Source organism: Sander lucioperca, chromosome 13 (genome assembly GCF_008315115.2).
Source record: "Sander lucioperca isolate FBNREF2018 chromosome 13, SLUC_FBN_1.2, whole genome shotgun sequence".
In the NCBI taxonomy this organism is placed as follows: Eukaryota; Metazoa; Chordata; class Actinopteri; order Perciformes; family Percidae; genus Sander; species Sander lucioperca.
The window spans coordinates 11,638,359-11,657,570 of record NC_050185.1 but is presented as its reverse complement, the minus strand read 5'-3'; the positions used below and the strand labels follow the sequence as shown (position 1 = coordinate 11,657,570).

General features: G+C 37.2%; 3 protein-coding genes across 5 annotated transcripts; 2 read left to right on the top strand and 1 right to left on the bottom strand.

Moving 5' to 3' along the window:
- The first annotated feature begins 57 nt into the window (after window positions 1-57).
- Window positions 58-6,462, top strand: taf6 (TAF6 RNA polymerase II, TATA box binding protein (TBP)-associated factor). 3 transcript variants are annotated; one of them, XM_031320385.2, is made up of 15 exons: window positions 58-292; window positions 1,652-1,809; window positions 1,958-2,044; window positions 2,187-2,340; window positions 2,446-2,502; window positions 2,598-2,717; window positions 2,832-2,953; window positions 3,204-3,281; window positions 3,425-3,526; window positions 3,627-3,809; window positions 4,449-4,523; window positions 4,608-4,733; window positions 4,906-5,079; window positions 5,350-5,541; window positions 5,883-6,462. In XM_031320385.2, the coding sequence occupies exons 2-15, from the start codon at window positions 1,654-1,656 to the stop codon at window positions 6,171-6,173; spliced, it is 1,917 nt and encodes a 638-aa protein (XP_031176245.1). In that variant the 5' UTR covers window positions 58-292; window positions 1,652-1,653; the 3' UTR covers window positions 6,174-6,462. The 3 variants fall into 3 exon arrangements, with proteins under 3 accessions (XP_031176245.1, XP_031176246.1, XP_031176248.1); XM_031320386.2 differs by having other exon boundaries at window positions 63-292; window positions 1,634-1,809; window positions 5,883-6,173; XM_031320388.2 differs by having other exon boundaries at window positions 63-292; window positions 1,619-1,809; window positions 5,883-6,173.
- Window positions 6,463-7,490: 1,028 nt separating this feature from the next.
- On the top strand, window positions 7,491-11,984 carry sat2b (spermidine/spermine N1-acetyltransferase family member 2b). The gene is made up of 6 exons (XM_031320403.2): window positions 7,491-7,743; window positions 7,960-8,011; window positions 9,918-10,001; window positions 10,323-10,424; window positions 11,454-11,494; window positions 11,589-11,984. Exons 1-6 carry the CDS (start codon window positions 7,681-7,683, stop codon window positions 11,766-11,768), a joined length of 522 nt encoding a protein of 173 aa, XP_031176263.1. The 5' UTR covers window positions 7,491-7,680; the 3' UTR covers window positions 11,769-11,984.
- A 1,544-nt stretch (window positions 11,985-13,528) lies between these two features.
- On the bottom strand, window positions 13,529-18,714 carry cldn15b (claudin 15b). Its single transcript, XM_031320400.2, has 6 exons — window positions 18,360-18,714; window positions 15,495-15,659; window positions 14,668-14,749; window positions 14,413-14,523; window positions 14,159-14,311; window positions 13,529-14,095 (listed from the first exon to the last, which is right to left on the bottom strand). Exons 1-5 carry the CDS (start codon window positions 18,574-18,576, stop codon window positions 14,212-14,214), a joined length of 675 nt encoding a protein of 224 aa, XP_031176260.1. The 5' UTR covers window positions 18,577-18,714; the 3' UTR covers window positions 13,529-14,095; window positions 14,159-14,211.
- Between the last annotated feature and the right edge of the window lie 498 nt (window positions 18,715-19,212).

Here is a 19,212-nt window from a genome sequence, read left to right as displayed (position 1 = left end):
TTATATGTAATAAGTTACTTTTCAATAAACGACTACTAAGGTCCTCAATTATAATATCGCGATATCACAACCGGAACGTGACTCAAAATGGCGATGGAACATAAGCGCTAATTCACGAACGGAGGTCCAAGCTTCAATCGGTGAACTAGTTAGTTATTTATATCGGGAGATGGATATTCATAGAAAAGAATTAGCTTTGCGAAATAAGTATTGTTGCAGATCTCAACATTGACTGGTTTTATTCGTGTAAGTTTCTGCTTGAACTCAGAAAGGAGAGGACAACTTCACACAGGTAAAAATGTCAACGGAAGCTAAGTTACTAGCATGCAAGCTAACACATATTTAGCTCACTGTAAGTTAATATTAAAGAACTATGCATTCGTTAAGTGGCTTGAAATTAACGCTCTTCTTATTTTGATATTAAGTTGTTGCATTTGCATGAATATACTTTAGATGTGGCTTGAGTATGGTGTGTAGCTAGTTGGTTGTTATTCCGTCCGAGTGGTTAACCCGCTTTCTGTGGAGTGTTCTGTGTGTTTGTTTACACACATGAAGTAACTTATAATACCTTTTCAAAAAGTATTCATACCTTGGAGTTTTTATGTTGCATTGTAAACAAGATACACAATTGTTAAGTACATATCCCCTCAAGTCGGTATATAATTGAGGCAGCTGCTGTAGAAATGACTGCCTTCCGTCTATGCGGATGGGACCATGTTAGATTTGCACATCTTGTCACTTCCAATTTTTTTCTCGATAAGTTGCATGAGGATAATGAAGTGCGCTTTTCTTTTCAATTTCAGCCACAAATACAAGTGCATTGTCAAAACCAAAACCATTTAGGTCTAGACTTCACCCCTCCAAGACATACATTTTTTTTGAAACCATTCCTGCTTTGGCTTTATGTTGGATGTTGTTTTTCTGTTGCATTCATGTTGCCATGTTGAAGAGTTTTGTGGCTTATGGCAAATTAAACATTTGTTTTTATAAAGAGTCATTTTGGGCTCATTAGACCATACAACCTTCTTGTACTTTGTGTATTGAGTTCCCCAAATGCTCTCTGGCAAACACTAGCTGAGATGTCATATAAGGCCTTTTCAACATTAACTTACTTTTTGTCATCATCCCATAAAGCTGCAGTGTAACACCCAATTGTATGCACATTGCCTCCAATCGCAGCCATGGAAACCTGTAGCTCCTTAAGTGATGTGATTGGCCTCTTAAGTGGTGTTCCCTAAGTAGTGCCCTCCATGCATGAACACACTACGTTCTTGACGATGGCCTGCATGAGGCAGCTGTGTTACATTGGTATAAAAAAAATATCTAAATGATGAGCTGCAATAAGACATGCTTTCTCATATTTACATTTGGGGAATGGGACTGAAGACACACTGCAAATGTACTTTCATCAGAATGTTGTCTTTAGAAGTAGACTTAAGTCTATATATAATGTTTGCTAAACCATCACATAACATGTCAGGATGTTGTTTGTGGCTTCAGACCCCTTGAGTGTTTAGTATTGGCAGTGAACCATTACACTTTTGTAGAACAGAAAATGTTATACCCAAAGTGGAATACATCTGTTTGAATTAGATTTTTTTCTTTGTGTATATGTGAGGGGTGATATTCACAGACCTGTGTACTTTGTTAGCCATGGCGGAGGAACGTCGGCAGAAGCAGTGTTCGGTCTCCCTACCCACAGAATCCATGAAGGCCATGGCAGAGTCTGTGGGAGTGGGGCAGTTACAGGAGGAAAGCTGCGCAGCCCTAAGTGAAGAAGTCAGCTACAGAATTAAAGAAATTGCACAGGTAAATCACAGATCATTTAACCAGATATTTTGTTTGTGGGTCTGTAAATTGTTTTGAAACCACATTCTTGAATGTCTTTATGTCAAATCTGATATATGAGCTTTATATTTAAATTCCTCGTTCTTTTTCCTTTCTCCCCTTTACATAGGATGCTCTCAAATTCATGCGTCATGGGAAGAGACGTAAATTAACTACCAATGACATAGATAATGCTCTCAAACTAAAAAACGTGGAGGTAAGGGAGAACTTGCATACTTAAACTTTCACTATTTAATTAAACGACTTGATAGATGTTATTTGAAGGAAAGCATAAAGGGATTCCTTTGTTCTGGTTCCTTTCTTAATCATGTGTTCTAAGTTAATTTCTCACGTTCTAGCCCCTGTATGGATTCCAGTCGCAAGAGTTTATCCCTTTTCGCTTTGCAAGCGGTGGTGGAAGAGAGCTTTATTTCTATGAGGAAAAGGAAGTCGACCTCAGTGACATTATTAACACACCGCTCCCCAGAGTTCCACTAGATGTGTCTCTCAAAGGTACCCAAATATGAAACATTACATGCCGTTCGTTATACTCCAGGATATTGTATTTTCTTGTTTTGACTGTAAGCTTATACACCATGCTTGTTTGTTAATCCACAGCCCACTGGTTAAGCATTGAGGGGGTGCAGCCTTCTATTCCAGAAAATCCACCACCAGGTGAGCCCTGTTTTAAATGTTCTTCTCTTAAAAGGAAAAAAGAGAAAAAAAATCTAGAAAAAACTTAAAGTTGGGTTTTATTTACTGCATTTCAGCACCAAAAGAGCAACAAAAGGTTGAATCTACAGAGCCCCTTAAAGTCGTCAAACCTGGTCAGGAGGAAGAAGGTACGATTCAAGGCAAGAGTCAGGGGGCAACGCCTGCTGATGGCAAAGGTCAGTACCTTGTGTTTATTTTATAATTCAATGTTTCTCTATTTTCTTCTCCTGTCCTCCTACCTTGCTTCCTTCTTCCCTCCCTAATTCTTTGATTATATCTGTCTCTTTCAGGAAAGGATAAGGGTCTAATAAGGTTGAAGCCACGCAGCACTCATGAGCTGTCTGTGGAACAGCAGCTTTACTACAAGGAAATCACAGAAGCGTGTGTTGGCTCCTGTGAAGCTAAGAGAGCTGTAAGTCCTGCTTGTCTGTCTGTATATAAGGTTTATTGTATACATTCTGAGTAACAATGTAATTACCTTTTCTTGTTTCCTTTTGACAAGAAATCACATAGTGGGTTTCATTAATCGGCTATAAAGTTAAGAAATGGCAACACTTTGGCAGAATTCTATTATTGTACGTACAATTTCCTGTTAGCTGCAAACTGATCAAATAGTAGTTTTAACCTGGTCTGTCACGTCACTTTTGTTTCCTCTCATTCAGGAAGCTTTACAGAGTATTGCTACAGATCCTGGACTGTATCAGATGCTTCCAAGATTCAGCACATTTATTTCTGAAGGAGTGAGCATCTTTTTCTTTTCAGCTTCTCCAAATGTTCTAAAACATGTTTGGGTATTTCATATGAGGCGAGTAAATTACTCGCCTCATATGAAATACCCAAGCATATCTCTGCTGAAAGTACTGACTTAATGCTCTCCTCAAAGGTTCGTGTGAATGTGGTGCAAAACAACTTGGCTCTGCTGATTTATCTAATGCGGATGGTCAAAGCTCTAATGGACAACCCCACCTTGTATTTGGAGAAATACGTGAGTCCAGAAAACAAACAAATGATGTTATTTATTGAAGGGTATAATCTCAACGTATACTTTTATTCTAATGTTATAATTGTTCTATCTGTATTTGCAGCTGCATGAGCTCATCCCAGCAGTTGTGACGTGTATTGTGAGTAAGCAGCTGTGTTTGCGACCAGATGTTGACAACCACTGGGCTTTACGAGACTTTGCTGCTCGCCTCATGGCCCAAAGTTGTAAAACTTTTAGTACTACGACCAACAACATCCAGTCCCGTATTACCAAGACTTTCACTAAGGTGAGTTTTTGTGTTTTTATATTTTGTTCTCAAAAACATTGAGGTAAAAAATGGGAAAAGAAAATCCCATGGATAGTTTTTAGATTTTTTTTTTTCTAGCCACAGATACAGTATTTTTGGGTTGATCCCTTGTTAAAGATACATGTTACCCTCCTTAAATGTACGGTTTGCACCACTGTTTAATAGGGATGCACCGATCCGACTTTTTCAGTCCCGATACCGATGCCTAGCCTTTGTGTATCTGTCAATACCTGATACCAATCCGATACTGTTGTTGAATTAATAATACACTGTATACCTTCCACCTTATACCTTCCTTCCACCATGTGGAAGAGACAAAAGGCACCAGACTTTCCTAACTAAACATTACTTTCCTAACTAAGACAAAATAACATAGATGTAATGTATTGAATTCTTATTTATTTGTACACTCAACTCTTCCAGCATGCGACACACGTGCGACAGAGGGAGGGAAAAAACTAACAAAACTGGATCGGCCCGTGGATCTGTTAATTTTTCCGATCCCCGATCCAGCTATTTTGTCAATATCGGGACCGATATCTGATCTTAATATCGGATCGTGCACCCCTACTGCTTAAAACACTTCACATACTAAACCAGACTGACATGTTTCCTCAGAGTTGGTTGGATGACAAAACCCAGTGGACGACACGTTACGGCTGCATCGCTGGACTTGCTGAACTAGGACCTGATGTGAGCGTGATTCTTTTTTCCTCAGATCTTTATCAATTTTACTCTTTTCAATCGACCGCAACCTCCTGATTTTGTCCCCTGCAGGTGATTAAGACGTTGATCCTTCCTCGGCTTACTGTAGAGGGTGCTCGCATCAAAGCAGTGATGGAAGGACCAGTGGTCTCCAATATTGATAAGATAGGAGCGGACCACGTTCAAAGCCTCTTACTGGTAACAAATGTGTGATTATTATGCATTTAAAAGTAGACAACTTCCCACAGATTGATCAATTTTGTATACTTCAGTCAAAGCATTTCACTACGACATGACATTCATCAGTAATTGTTTCTTTGTATCAGAACAGTACTTACATTTCATATAAACATGTGTTTTGTTTTCAAAGAAACACTGTGCAAGTGTTATTGCCAAGATCCGACCTCAGCCTGACAACATGGAGCAGTATCGGACAGACTATGGTTACCTCGGACCCATGCTTTGCTCCCATGTAATGAAGGCCAGGACTCAAGCAGCACTGCAAGCTCAACAAGTCAACAGAACCACATTAACAATCACACAGGTACATTTAATACTTACTGTATATCAGTATAATATGTTTAGTGAAGTATAAATACATTTGAGAAAGCTGGAAGGAAGCTTTTGAAAAAAAGATGCCATATATATATATATATATATATATATATATATATATATATATATAAAATTCATAATTCATTTAGCCCTCGCACTTACAGTCCAGAGTTAATGTGTGAGGCATTGCAGAATTGACATGCAAGTAAACTAGCACACAGCTGTTCAGTTATGAATGATGAATCCTGTTTTTTTGCAGCCTCGTCCCACCCTTACTGTCTCACAAAGTGGGTTAAGTGGGTCGGCAGGGTCGCGCACTCCAAGCATCATTAAGGTTCCGAGCTCCCTCACCTTGATGACCCCTCGACCAGGGACCCCATCACAGCCGTCTCCCCCGGCAACAAAGTACATCGTCATGGCAACCAGTGCTGGAGCCTCTTCAACTCAGCAGGTTTTTCAGGATTTTCATTCAGTTTTACACTCATCACATCCACAGGGTTCCTTGTCGTGCCTGTATTGATAAAATTATATGATCCAAAGGAATATATAGATATTTTTTTTTAATTACAACATATATCTAATGTGTTACAATATGAAAACGACAAACAACAAAGCACTAATGAAAATAAAAATGATTAAATACAGAAAAATAGACATTAAGCATTTATATATTTTATTAGTTAATAAAGTGATTGGTGTGACACTTAACAGGTCTTGTATTTAACTACAGGATTTACTGAAACCTTCTCTTCAGAGTATGAATTTACATCTGTCTCTTTGTCTTTCCTCTAGGTAATCACCCTGAGCTCTTCCCAGTCAGCCTCACCGGTCACTAGCACTGTTCCCAGCGCCACTTCAACCTTGCAGCCTTTGGTAAAACTGGAGTCTGGCAGTGGCCCTGGACTGACAAGTTCGCGACCAATGCAGAAATACATAGTTGTATCTCTGCCCTCGTCTGCTTCTTCCTCTTTGGAGACTAAGAGCTCTGTGCTTCCAACCTCAATTTCCACAACCCCACTAGAAGCAGCGATGAAGCTAGACCGGTCCGAGTCTCCTGGAGCGAGCACACAGTCGCCACACTGAGACTTGTATAGGTAGTGGAGATTTTTACCATGTTGATGCAGCTGAACACACAAGGAGGTTTGTTTGGGCTGAACTTAAAGGGGGTCAACTCTGGAGTGGTATGAAGGGGAATAACTGAACTCTTGACAGATAAAGAGCAAATGTGACTAGACATTGTAAATATGTTAATGCCCACTGAAAACTGAGGTCCAGCTGTGAGATCTGTAATGTTTCAGCTTATATTCTAATTGATTTCATGTTCTTTTTTTTTTTACTCTAAAATAAATCAGATTTTGTATGAAATCCTTTATCTGGATGTGTTTTTTTTATACTTTATAAGAAAATTATTATTCTGTATAGTTTGCCATCAGCACATTTTACTGTTTCTCAAGTGTTGTATCTGAACACCAAAATATCCTGGATAACTGTTTTAAAAAAAAAAAAAAAAAAAAAGTTTGCTACCACATTATTCTTTGCAACTGGCTTGGTGTCATCACTGATCACAAGCCAGTTTAAACCCCATGAGTGATGTAAAAGCCAGCAAAAAGAAAACAAAAAAACCCACTATTACTGACTCCCTGTCAGTGGTTGAAAAAGTACCTAAAATATTTACGTGAGTAAAATGATCAATACTACAATGTAAACTACTTCATTCAGGGAAATGCCTACTTAAGTAAAAGTTCTTAAGTTTTCATCATATTTTCAATGTTTTCATTTTTTTTGCATGTAAAGGACCTTTTGGATGAAAAGTAACCAGTAACTATGGTTGTTAATTTAATGTAGTGGAGTAAAAAGTATAAAGTAGTATAAAATACTTTTACTCACTTAGTAGAGTAAATGTAATTGATTACATTCCACCACAGTTCCAGAAGTAAATAAATAAAGGTTTTACAAGTACAAGACCACATTAAACACTTAACACTACGACTCCCACTGAGCATTGCGGTAAAAAAAACACAATCTCCCCAGTTTCAAACTCTTGTATCATGCTGGTAGGCCGAAAATAAAAGTTGTTTGTAGTTGTAGTGTGGATTTCCATGCGAAATGTCCATGCCTGAAATTGATTTTAATCGCCAATTAAAATGACTTGCAGAGCGACACCATATGCGACAGCAGACGTTTGACCGTTTAGACAAGTGGACGTATCTATCTTTTATTTTGAAAACAAAATTGCAACACCGGTTCTATTTGCTGTCTTCGTTGTTTTCAACCGTAGTTTTCAACCTGTTTTCAATGCTGTGATTTGTAGGCAAATTTGCGTTTCCTAGGAAATCGAAGGCATGACCCGCCCTACTCTGCCTCTGATTGGCTATTACTGGTTGCCTTCGTTGGTTGGATTGGTTAGGTTAAGGCGTAGGGAATGAGATTAGGTAGGGTAAGAATACCCGGTAAACCAATCAGAGGCAGATTAGCGCGGGACATACCTTCGCTATCCTAGGAAACTCAAAATCGACAATCGCCATTATAGTCATTTGACTTATCTCTGAGGAAGAAGACAGTAGTGTGGACTGTGGTAGATTAAACAAACATGGATTTTAAAGTACGGGCTGCAACAAAAGAAGACTGCAAAGAAATATCGAGAATGATATTGGTGAGGCTCAGTATTGCGTCGTTACGATACGATAACGAAGCTAACTTAAAAATGGTGTTCTGCTTCACAATGTCGAATGTAACGTTAACGTTAAACCTGACCCGTTATGTTGCGTTAATTGTTACATGTAACGTTACGTTACTTTGGTATATTTGTCAAATGACACGCTACATACATTCACACATAACGTTTTAACCCCCACCTCCCTGTTTTCAGGAGTTGGCGGTTTATGAAAACATGCCCGACCAAGTGAAGATATCTCATGAAGGTAATTCTGCACTTGATAAATGATAGAACACTTTTTAAGAAAAGCCCAGGTTAAACTCTTAAAAATGTCACAGTTTAATTTAGCCTACCACCTTATCAGTTAACCCTTGTATGGTGTTCGGGTCTGTGGGATCCGTTTTCAGTGTTTGCTAAAAGAAACATGATGCTATTTATTATTTCTTCTAACTCAAACTCATTGGCCTTGGCTCATTTTCTGTGAAGAACATGAAAAACCTTCGATGACTGCACATGGTACACCCCTGCTACACATAGCTATTACATATGAGGTGTTCGGGTCTACTGGACCCGAGTGTATAAGTGCTATGAAACTATGTTGTCTTTCTGCACCTGCTATTCCCACACAAAGTTACAAAATTGTTACATTTCAAGCACTTTCATCTGTTCTGATGAAGTTCTAGGAAATAAACACCAATTATGATCAAAAATCTTGTTTCTATTTTTTTTTTTTTAACCCTTTTTATAATTGAATTTCCTTGTTTTCCCCCAAAAAACGAAAATGATCATATGATCAAAAATGTGATCTCACAGGGGTAAATGGAAAATATGAACCATAAATGATGTATATATCATTGGTAATTGAGCTAAAGTAAACATAAATTGTAATGGCTGTATTGATTTAAAAGCATAATAATGTGGTGGGTCCACCAGACCTGGTAACATTGGCTGTGTAACAAAAATATCAACACCACACAAGGGTTAATAGAAGTAGTCCTGGATTTGCATCTTTGTGTGTGTCTGAAGCGTATAATGTGCAATTTCAGTTAGTTAACATTAGTTATTATAGAGTAAGCATTGCAAGACTTTGCAACCAGACATAGGTAAATAATAAATTATGTGAACAAAACAGTGAATGACTAATGAGATTCGATTCTGTTTAAAAAGCTGGAGAGTTCAGCAGAGTTGAATCAAATCTTTTGGAGAACATTTAAAAAAAAAGTGGTTGTATGGGTGGGTAGGGTCCATGGCTCTTCTTTCTGCTCTTTATCATTTGCCATGCAATTAAAATTTTCTGTATGAGTTAGTAAGCATTCTCTCTTGCTATCGTATCATAAATTGTAAGTTGCTTGAGTGTCTGTTTAGAAAGGAACGGTGAACATAAATACAACAGCCCGACAGCACAAAGTATGACTATCATGTGTACAATACATACAGTGCTTTTAAAGGTACCTAGTTGAGTTTTTGACCACTAGTAACAATGTAGAGAAATGTTTTGACGAGCGGGTCCTCAGATTGTTTGTATCTCGTGTTCTACAAGTATGCCGCACACCACGAGCACAAGGATGACATGATAGACATCTCTGCTGACTGAAGATAATAAATATCAACAAGTGGTAGCGGTATAATATGCCATATTGGAAGCAATGCACCAATAAAAGAGGAATAGAAGAATACTTCATGCAGGTTTGAAACAGGATGTACCTTTGCAAAAGTTGTTTGAAGTAGGAAATGCATTCAACATGTTTACAAGTAAATAGCTTAGTCTGGATAAAAGATAAGATAAGATATATTTTATTAATCCCACACTGGGGAAATTCCTGTGTTAAAAGATTTAGATGTAAAAAAAATGGGATGTACAATAGGATGTGATCCACAGCTGGAGTTATATAATTTATTTTCAACTTGTTTAATGCCTAATGGACTATTTTGTAGCAGTGTCACTATGTGCCTGAATCTTAGCTGTTATTATCAATTTCTTTTTAGCCAGAAAGGTCCCATTGAGATACAAGATCTCTTCTTCCAGGGAGCCCAGGAGAGTGAATGAGAGGAGAGTTGTAAACAAGTAATAAATTCATCTTCAAGTGTTTTAAGTATTGATGTTTTTATGTGCTTATCATTTGGGTAAGCAAGTATTTATTGTGTATTAATACATTATGGCTTTACTTTAGAACTGGAGCAGGACGGTTTCTGCCAAAATCCCTTCTTTGAATGCCTCGTTGCAGAAGTGCCTGAGGAGCATAAATCCAAAGAAGGTAAATTGTTGATCAACATATAATAAAAGGTCTGTGCCCTTGCTGTTTAGATATTTCCATTTAGCATTCAACAAATCATGATGCCTACTCAAGTACGGCCTCATAAATCAACAGTGTCAGATGTTTGTCTATTTCTCTTTAGAGCTAAAACTGAAGGTAGGTAAGGGCCATTGCACAGTGACTGAGCATCCATAGACTTGAAATCAATTCACCATTTTTTTTATCCAAGACATAACAGACCTATTCCACTATATTTTAAGGATTAAAATTGTCTTGTCTTTTTGATTCCTTGTTTTTTTTTTTTTTTTTTTGTCCATGTAGGATTCACAATTGTCGGATATGCCCTTTACTTTTATACCTACAGTACATGGAAGGGGCGGTCAGTATATTTGGAGGACCTGTACGTGATGCCAGAATTCAGAGGTAGAATATGTGTTGAAATGTCAACGTAGCCTGAAAAGAAAGTGTTGTGTAAAATGTAGGGCTGTCAATCGATTAAAAAATGTAATCTAATTAATTACATACTCTGTGATTAATTAATCGAAATGAATCGCATACATAATTAACGGTGCCTGAACTGATGAAGTAAAAAAAGAAAAGAAAAAAAAGGGTACTAAACAACAGTTGGTGACATTAAAGAACGGCTTGTTTATTGCTAAGGCCATATGGTCAAAATGAAATGATTTAATAATAATGTATAACAATAACTTATTTCACTTGTAAATTGCTGTTGAACGACAAAAACAACCACCAGATGGGAAAAGGACATTTACAAAAACTTCAAATGCACCACGACGCTGTAGTTTACCAGTTTCATTGAACGCACCGTGTGTGTTGTTTTTCCGAGGGTAGCTGCAGATTGTTACATACTGGTGTTGAATCCTCTACAGTAAAACACAGTCAAACTTTACGCCGTTTAGCGTTAGCTGTCAGCATTTTAACCGTTTTTAATCCAGCTACTAGCTAGCGGTAGGCTAACATTAGCTGCTGTCGAGTATAGTGTTAACTAGCGTCACATGCAGCGGTGTTTGTGTTGCCTGTATCGTCTTCAGAGCACCAGAGAGAAGAGCAGACATATCAGTGGCACCAGATTTCGGTAGCCAGGGTTGGCAGGAAGAAGATTTCTACAAGTAAATGTTCCAGTTAATGATCCAGGCAGCACATTCTCGTCTCCCTCCTTCATTTTACAGTCCAATGGTGGCTAGAATGGCTCCGGGTCAAACGTCAATATGGAATGGATTAATCTGCGTTATTTTTTTTTTTTAACGCGTTATTTTTTCTCAGATTAATTAATTGAAATTAACGCGTTATTTTGACAGCCCTAGTAAAATGTGTTTTGTTTCTTAGTTGTGGGAATCATCATTTCTTAATGTTTCTGTATCTTTGGCATTTTGTTCTGTAAATGTTTTGTCCTCAAGTAGAAACAATTTTTTTTATTGATTTCCTATACAGGAAGCGGCATTGGCAAGGGTTTACTGAGCAAAGTCGCTGAGGTAAATGTGTTTGTTGACCACTATAGCACAAAATTGTTTATCTGTCCATCTGTGTGATCAAGAGGTAACAGCATGACTGTTTTGGTTTTCTCAGGTGGGGAAGAAGAAGCAGTGTGTGCGGCTGCAACTGTCTGTGTTGGACTGGAATACTCCCTCTCGAGACTTCTACGCTGCTAAAGGAGCTCAGGACCTAACCGCCAGCGAAGGATGGCACTTTATACGCTTTGATGGACAAAACCTGGACAATTTAGCAAATGAGGCTCCTAAAGATTAGAAGTCTGCCAACGAAAATGTGTCTTGCTGTGAAAGATGAGGCTGTTCAACATTCACCCTTTTGTAAGACAGTGCCAAAATAAGCTTCATTGTACCTGGTTCCTCACTACCTTGTCTTCTGTTGAGCAAAATCATGTTTAATATCGGCAGGACCTGCATATACTTTATAAATGTAACTTTACATACTTTTATTTCATTAAAGTACTTTTCAACTTAATTCCTTCATTTTGCAGGCATTTTTGCATATGGTTAAGCTCTGTCACCTTTCAGTGCAGAGTGCAAATTCATTTTAAAGACACAATTTCCTAAAAATGTTTGCATCTTGTATACTGTATCAACATTTATGACTATTTAAAGAAGCAAAATATAGCCCCAGTCAGCATATTAGACACAGTCCAGCCCTAATGTGATTTTAATCTTTGTAGAATCTGGTGATAATCGTTGTATATTTTGACCAACTTCCCAGGAACACAATTTGACCTGAGTAAATCCAATCCCAGATGTGACACCATATTATTGCAGTAGGTGGCAGATTTAACCAACTGAAATTATATAATTTGTCAACTCTGAGTGGGCAGTCAGGGAATGTCGAGGCTAAATGGACTATACATTCAGCTCTATGTCTGCTTTGGTTAAAGGAGTCAGAGGAGAGAATGGTGTGCAAACAGGCTCTGTAACCCCAAACTCCTTTTAATTTGAACATTGAACTGGTTTATTTTTTCATTAATAATATTAAGTCACATTGCTCAACCGCTCTATTCATGGCATATGTTGGAAATTATAATGTCATTAACATTTTTATGGTTTAAAAAAATCAGTCACTAGAAATTATATTTATTTTGTATAAAACGTACTAAAATCCACAGGAACACATGTAAAATCACCAAAAAAGAAAACACTTCACATTTGAAATGTAAAAAAATATAAAAATGCTTTACATTTGTTTCAATGCGGTTACTCAAGTGTTCTGGTTCACAGGTGAGAGTCAAAATAAAATAACACTGTGTGAAAACCCTGATGTACTGCGATTATATACTAGACCAGTATATAACCAGCTATTTTCTTAATCTACAGAATCAAATTTACTCCTTATTACAGATATATTTTGATAGATATAAATCCATTTTACTTAAGGGCTTTATTTACTTTAAGACCACCCAGATTATTTATCAAGTCGGCAGGTGGCAGAAACTTCTGTTCCCAGAGAGGAGAGCTTTTTGGACTTTTAACATTATTCTGAAAGTGAGGTTGGGTGTTGTAGAAGGAGTGCGACTCTCTCTTCTCGACCAGAAAACTTGAGGCAGGTTTGAGGACATGGTTATAACAAAGGATTACAACACTTTATATACTAACACAAACTGACTTTGACACAATTGTAAAAAAGTTTAAGGTATTTTGAGTATTAAATATTTCTAATAGTGTGTATTGCTATCCCCGAGTGACAAAAAGGAGGGTTTTTTTGTAAGGTCAGGGGATCTGATTTTTCATGGCATATTCATCAGCTTTCTTCCAACTTTATTCTTATGTTCAAGTCATCATGTAGCAATCATTGAAATGAAGAATAGGAAAATTAATTAAAGGGGCTGTATATATACACATATTTGCTATGTAAAGATATAGTGGAGAAATGGCATCCTGAGCAGAGAATGAAGTCATTTGCAACCAGCTCACTTTGTCCCCAAAGTCAAAAAAGTGAAAGTAAATAGTATTATTCCGCAAGGGAAAATTCCGCTGCTCTTGTACTGGTGGGGGTGCACTAGCCAGCTCATTATTGTTTCAATTGTGATCAGATTAACAGTAAATTCCATAAATTCAGTGCTCCGTATCGCATATCTTCCAAGCTATAGCTTTCCATAGGAGCATAGCTGTCTACGGTGCATCGAGGCTTTCGTCATTCAGAAGGGTGTTCCTGTAACCCACGGGCCAATTAAAGCAGTAGTGGGCATTCCCACCGCTGGCTGCATCCAGACCAGTCTAGTTTTTTCAGTATTTCGAGTACAGCCCCTTTAAAGGTATGGTTATTTAAGGCTGTTGGGGATATAAATGGTCCTATATTGGGATTCCTACCACATTCTGGACATTGTTAAATGCGAGCATGTAATAGGTTTATTGTATTCTGTAGACTAATTCTAGATTATAGCAGTGTAGTATCACAGTTTTCATTATATTGCAGTTTCTCTTGGTAAGCCCACAGCAACTACATATGCAGTTTTCTCAATGCATAACATTACAAATTCTTATACTGCAAATATGTGTCACTAAAAGGTTTGGATTGGATAAAGCCAATACATCTCCAAATCAAGGTTACTGCTTTTAAACTACTGTACAGTGATCATGAGTCTTTACAATTGTGTTTTCCATTGTGAATGATGCCCTCTCATAGTGCATTCAATTTGGTGAATTGAGTCCAACCCAGTCGGCTTTCTCCTCTACGCAATCACCTCTCAGATATACGCATTTTTTCCATAGTTGCTCGAGACAGTTTCAGACCTTGCCACAGTCAACAGCACATGTCCTCTGGAGGATGGTTGGCATGGATATGGTCTAAAACACAAAAAGACCCAGTTCAGTTAAGAGAGTATGGACCAATTCTACTATACACTGTGAATTTATAATGTTGTAACGTTTCAGCAACACATACTCACATTTTTTTATTGGGTGTGTTGACTTTGCAACTACACATCAGGCATGTACCTCCACAAATGGCAAGTGTAGCTGAAAACCACCCGATATACAAGCCCGCTCCAATCTCATACCTGTATTACAATAACATTGAACATATTTTTTTCTATGTATTAGTATGTAATCCTTGGTTAACAGCAATTTTACTTTGTGCCATTCAGCTATTGTTCCACTTTTTTCAACTTAATGACATACTCTTGCAGAATGTATTGACTCACTTTATCCCTTGATAAAACTGGTCAAAGAACTGCTGTGTGATGGTGGCTGCATACCAAGATATAGCAATCATGGTGCAAATCCCTACAAAACACAACACATTGTTTACTTCAGACAAGTTTTTTTATGCAAACAACTAAGATAACTTTAACAAGGTCAAAATAGGGTTTTTAGATAATGAAGCGATGTAAGCCATGTTAGGAATGTCCTAATGGGGCTAAAACCATTTCATGCAATACAAGATTATTTATGAAGCCCGTAATATAAAGCAAAGGTACCTGCTTGTTAATTTATATCCACTCTACAAGTTCTATAAGATATATCTTATGAGTATGATTACCATGTAAATACAATAAAACAAATATAGTTCTGACATTAAAAAGCCGTTCAAATTAAACTAAAATGATGGCAATAGTATTTTGTTTGTAGACACATAGGTTCCTGAGATTACCGGTGTCCGCTCACTGAATCAGTTTTTTGTATTTTACATAGTGTGACCTATTCTCACAATTTAAATATCTTTGGTAATGGCATGCTTTGTGCATCAGCATATTTGTTAGAGTAGGGATAACCTTTTGAACTGGTGACCCATTTTCTGATCTTTTGCACACAGAGAGATTGGAGTGAGAGAGACATGATTTACCCTTTTAGGTGTTTTGTGCTGTGTGAATGTGTGTGTCCTCCCGGGGGCTAGCCATTTTCCCCAGTCATTTTAAAGTACAATAAGCGGCGGGACCTTTCTTCAACACATTTAAAGTGACTTCTGACCAAACATTTGCTCGTACTTTCTTTTGTTACATGGCCATTACATCCATCCCCAACCCTTTACCTTGTAGTAAAAAGAACACTCCTCCAATCGCAGCGATCCTTCCCTTCAGGACGTATTTTTCTCCTCCTATTTTTGAGCACTTCATTCCTACGAGAGTAGCCACGAGCCCAAACGTCCCAAAAACAATGGAAGTGATCATGAGTGCCCGGGACGCCTGAATATACCCTGTGTGCAAACATTACATTCTTTTTAAAAAACATTCTTGTTATAACGTGTTCCACATGAATCTATCTATCTATATATCTATATCTATATCTATATCTATATCTATCTATCTATCTATCTATCTATCTATCTATCTATCTATCTATATATATATATATATATATATATATATATATATATATATATATATATATATATATGTATACAATATAAGTATTTAAACAATTCAAATGCATAGTTGCATTAGTACTAGCAAGCATCACATTATTTCTTATTGTGTTAAAAATGCATGCTTTAGTCAGAGAGATGATGTTTACTATTACAACAAGAACAACAAGACTATTGTTGCAGGTGTAAACCTCCTAGATGCTCACTGATAGTAACCATGGTCATATGAGCACAGGCAGAACCCTCTAACCGACATTAGAGGGCAAAGCCTGTACAAAATATAACTTCAGCCACAACACTTCACAAAATATATTTTCTTTAATCTATCCAACATCCAGCACTTTCCAACAGATGAAATATAGTTGTAGTTTAAGTGAGATAATGTTCAATTGGCTGAAGGGGAGCCATGCAGGTTTGATTCCTTACTAATACACCATTTTTTAATTCCCCATTTTAACAAAACAGAAACATATGTGTGAACTGGAAAGCATATTTTCTGCCTGTGTTGAGATGAGGGACTGACACAATATTTACCTCAGGGCTCAAGACAAGGCCTGGGCATCCAGTTTCATGTGTTTCATGTCTATACAGCACTCGTCTATTGTTCACTTTGGTAAATGTTTAACAAAGTAGTAAACAGTTTCCAACTAATTTGTATCAATATAAGTTCTTAGATATGAGTTGGAGTTTATTATTATTTTATGAGTTGGTTCACTGGGTTCACTGGGGTTGTGTTCTCTGGTTTCATCATATCTTATATTACTGGTCTTTACTAAAGATTAAAGCCAGTACATTAGATTGCTCCTAATAGACACACTAAAATCCTGTCTAGATCAAGGAAAACAATGGCAAATAAGAACAGCCATTTTTCCACTGTTGGGTTTGATACAATGGTGAAGGGATTCAGCTGAATTCCATGTGAATCTTTTGGAGTCAAACAGCTTGAAGAGTAAAGATGTTCTTGTTTTCTATTTCACAGCCTTCAACATTCTGTTGAGTGGTTGCTAAAATAATTTCTGTGTTGGCCACATACCATTTACCAACTTAAGGGACAACAGGAAGTTGAAGTCTAACCTTCAAGTCTGCTTACCAACGTCTATAGACTTAAAGCTGTTTGTCACCTTTTGACGTTTGCTTTGAACACTGTGTTAATAATATCAAATTGATGGATTCAAGTCTCATTTTGGCTCCTCACTTCTCCCTCCCAGTGATGATGGGTAGGTTAGTGGAATTGAGGGGTGAGGGTGCATCACCCCATCCTGACCAGCAGATGACCAGGTTTGTTGCCTCGTAGATAATCTCTAGTTTGCTTGTCTGACAACTGAGCTCAAAGGATTTGTCTTCTTTAGTTTAACAAATGTAGCGTTTTTCGTTATCAGACCTTTATCATTATGGTGATGAAGTACCACTGCAGCCTTTTGGCCACACATACAAAAACCCTTTTACTTTACTCCATTCCAAACGGTTCAAACCTAAACACAGGAACTTAGAACCGTTTGACTTAACTGCTTTATGTCAAAGTTGACTTTATGGACATTTCTAAAAACATTGTTTTAGTGGTTTTATACTGGATTACATTATATTTTTAGGAGGACACTGAAACAAGTAAGTACCATTTCACAAAAACTCGTAAACAGTATGCAATTACCACATGTAAAATGGCAATGCATTGCATTAAATACAATGGATACAATTAAAGATGCAGTGTAAAAAGAAGCACCTGTACAATGTAAGGGTTATTGTATAGCCCTCTAATACTGTTTTTAAAGTTAATGAGGTTGTTTTGATTGAGATTGTGTTCACCTAAAAATATAATGTAATTAGTCCAATGTCCATTAGGTGGATGTAAATTCCTCTTATATAACCTCAAACTTTACAAACTTCACAAACTTTACTGAGCTATTGGATTAGATTGCACAGCTGTTGCTGTAGATTACAGCACAAGCATTGCATTAAGTTTAAGTTTGTAAGTTTATTTGATTAGGACAATGCACATTAATCAACATTTCTGTAAATGCGCCAGTGTTAGCCAGTCGGCTAATTTTCAACTGTAGTCCTAATTACCTAGCATGCATGTCTTTATGGTGGGAAGCCCGCGCAAACACGGGGAGAACATGCAAACTCCACACAGAAAGGCCCGGAAGGACCTGGATTCGAACCCACATAGCATACTGTATGTGTATTATTTTTCTTTTTGTTTAGTTGGTCTGTCTGATTCTGTATGTATAGTTCAAAGTACTTTTCTAGGAAGAAAAGTACGTGGCTCAATCACATATCTGATAAAGCCGTATTTAGATTGGAAAATTCATATTCAGCTGTTATATGAAGCTGAATCAGTAGTGAGAAAATGCAAATAGCAGAAAATAAAATATTAATAAAAGCAAGCAAATTGTTTTAATTAATTAATTAATTACCAGAAACAGTCACATTTAAATAGATTACATTACAGTAGATACCAAAAAGTGATTTTTCTAAAATGTTGTAATGTAAAATTGATAATCCAGCTATTAGATAATTGCTACTTCTACTTACCTGGAAGAGCAAAAAGGGATGGAAAGTCACGACAGTTAAATATCCCTGTTGAATCACTTGCACAAGACATCCAGAGGTTTTCATAGATTGTGGAGGTTGTAATTGCGCTGCCATCTTCAGAGGATTTTTTCCAATACTGATCTTGTAATGATATGAAAATCAATATCCAGCCTGCAAAACCTAGAAAAAGTGCTATAACCTCGATGATCTCTTTCATCTTGAAACTAGTTTTCTATTAATAATTAGCAAAACTAGTAGATAATACCTCTAAGGAGCTCTATTCGCAACTTCTGTATTTGATATACATTTTGGGAGTAGGAGAACTGACTAAGGATTTTTTCCCCCTATGCACTCAAACTTGGACTAATTGGAACATTGATTTGATGGCTGTAGTTACATTACAAGTTTTCTATTCCCGCCCAAAATGGAAGACACATGTCACATACCTGGCATGTAACCATAGAACTATCTACAATGAGCTTTTTCTTCTATACCGTAGGGGGCAGAGCAAACACAAGGCTGGAACACGTGATTTATTACAGGCAGAAAGTGTCTATTTTTGTTAAGCATTAACACGTCTACAGTGAGAGAAAAGTTGTGTTGAAATTCTTGCTCTTTAAAAATAAAATGTTTGTACTGATGCGCATTGATTTAACCCTAATGAAATGCTGTGTTGAAATTGTGCAGTCACCTAAAAGAACAAACACCAGGCTGTTCAAACACACCCTTACAATGCATTGTTTGGTTCTATACATTAAGTATTATGAAAGAATGCAAGATTTAGAAGTACTGATGTGCATGCAGTACAATTTTATATTCAGTCTTTACACCTGTACTGCATATACCCCCTTAA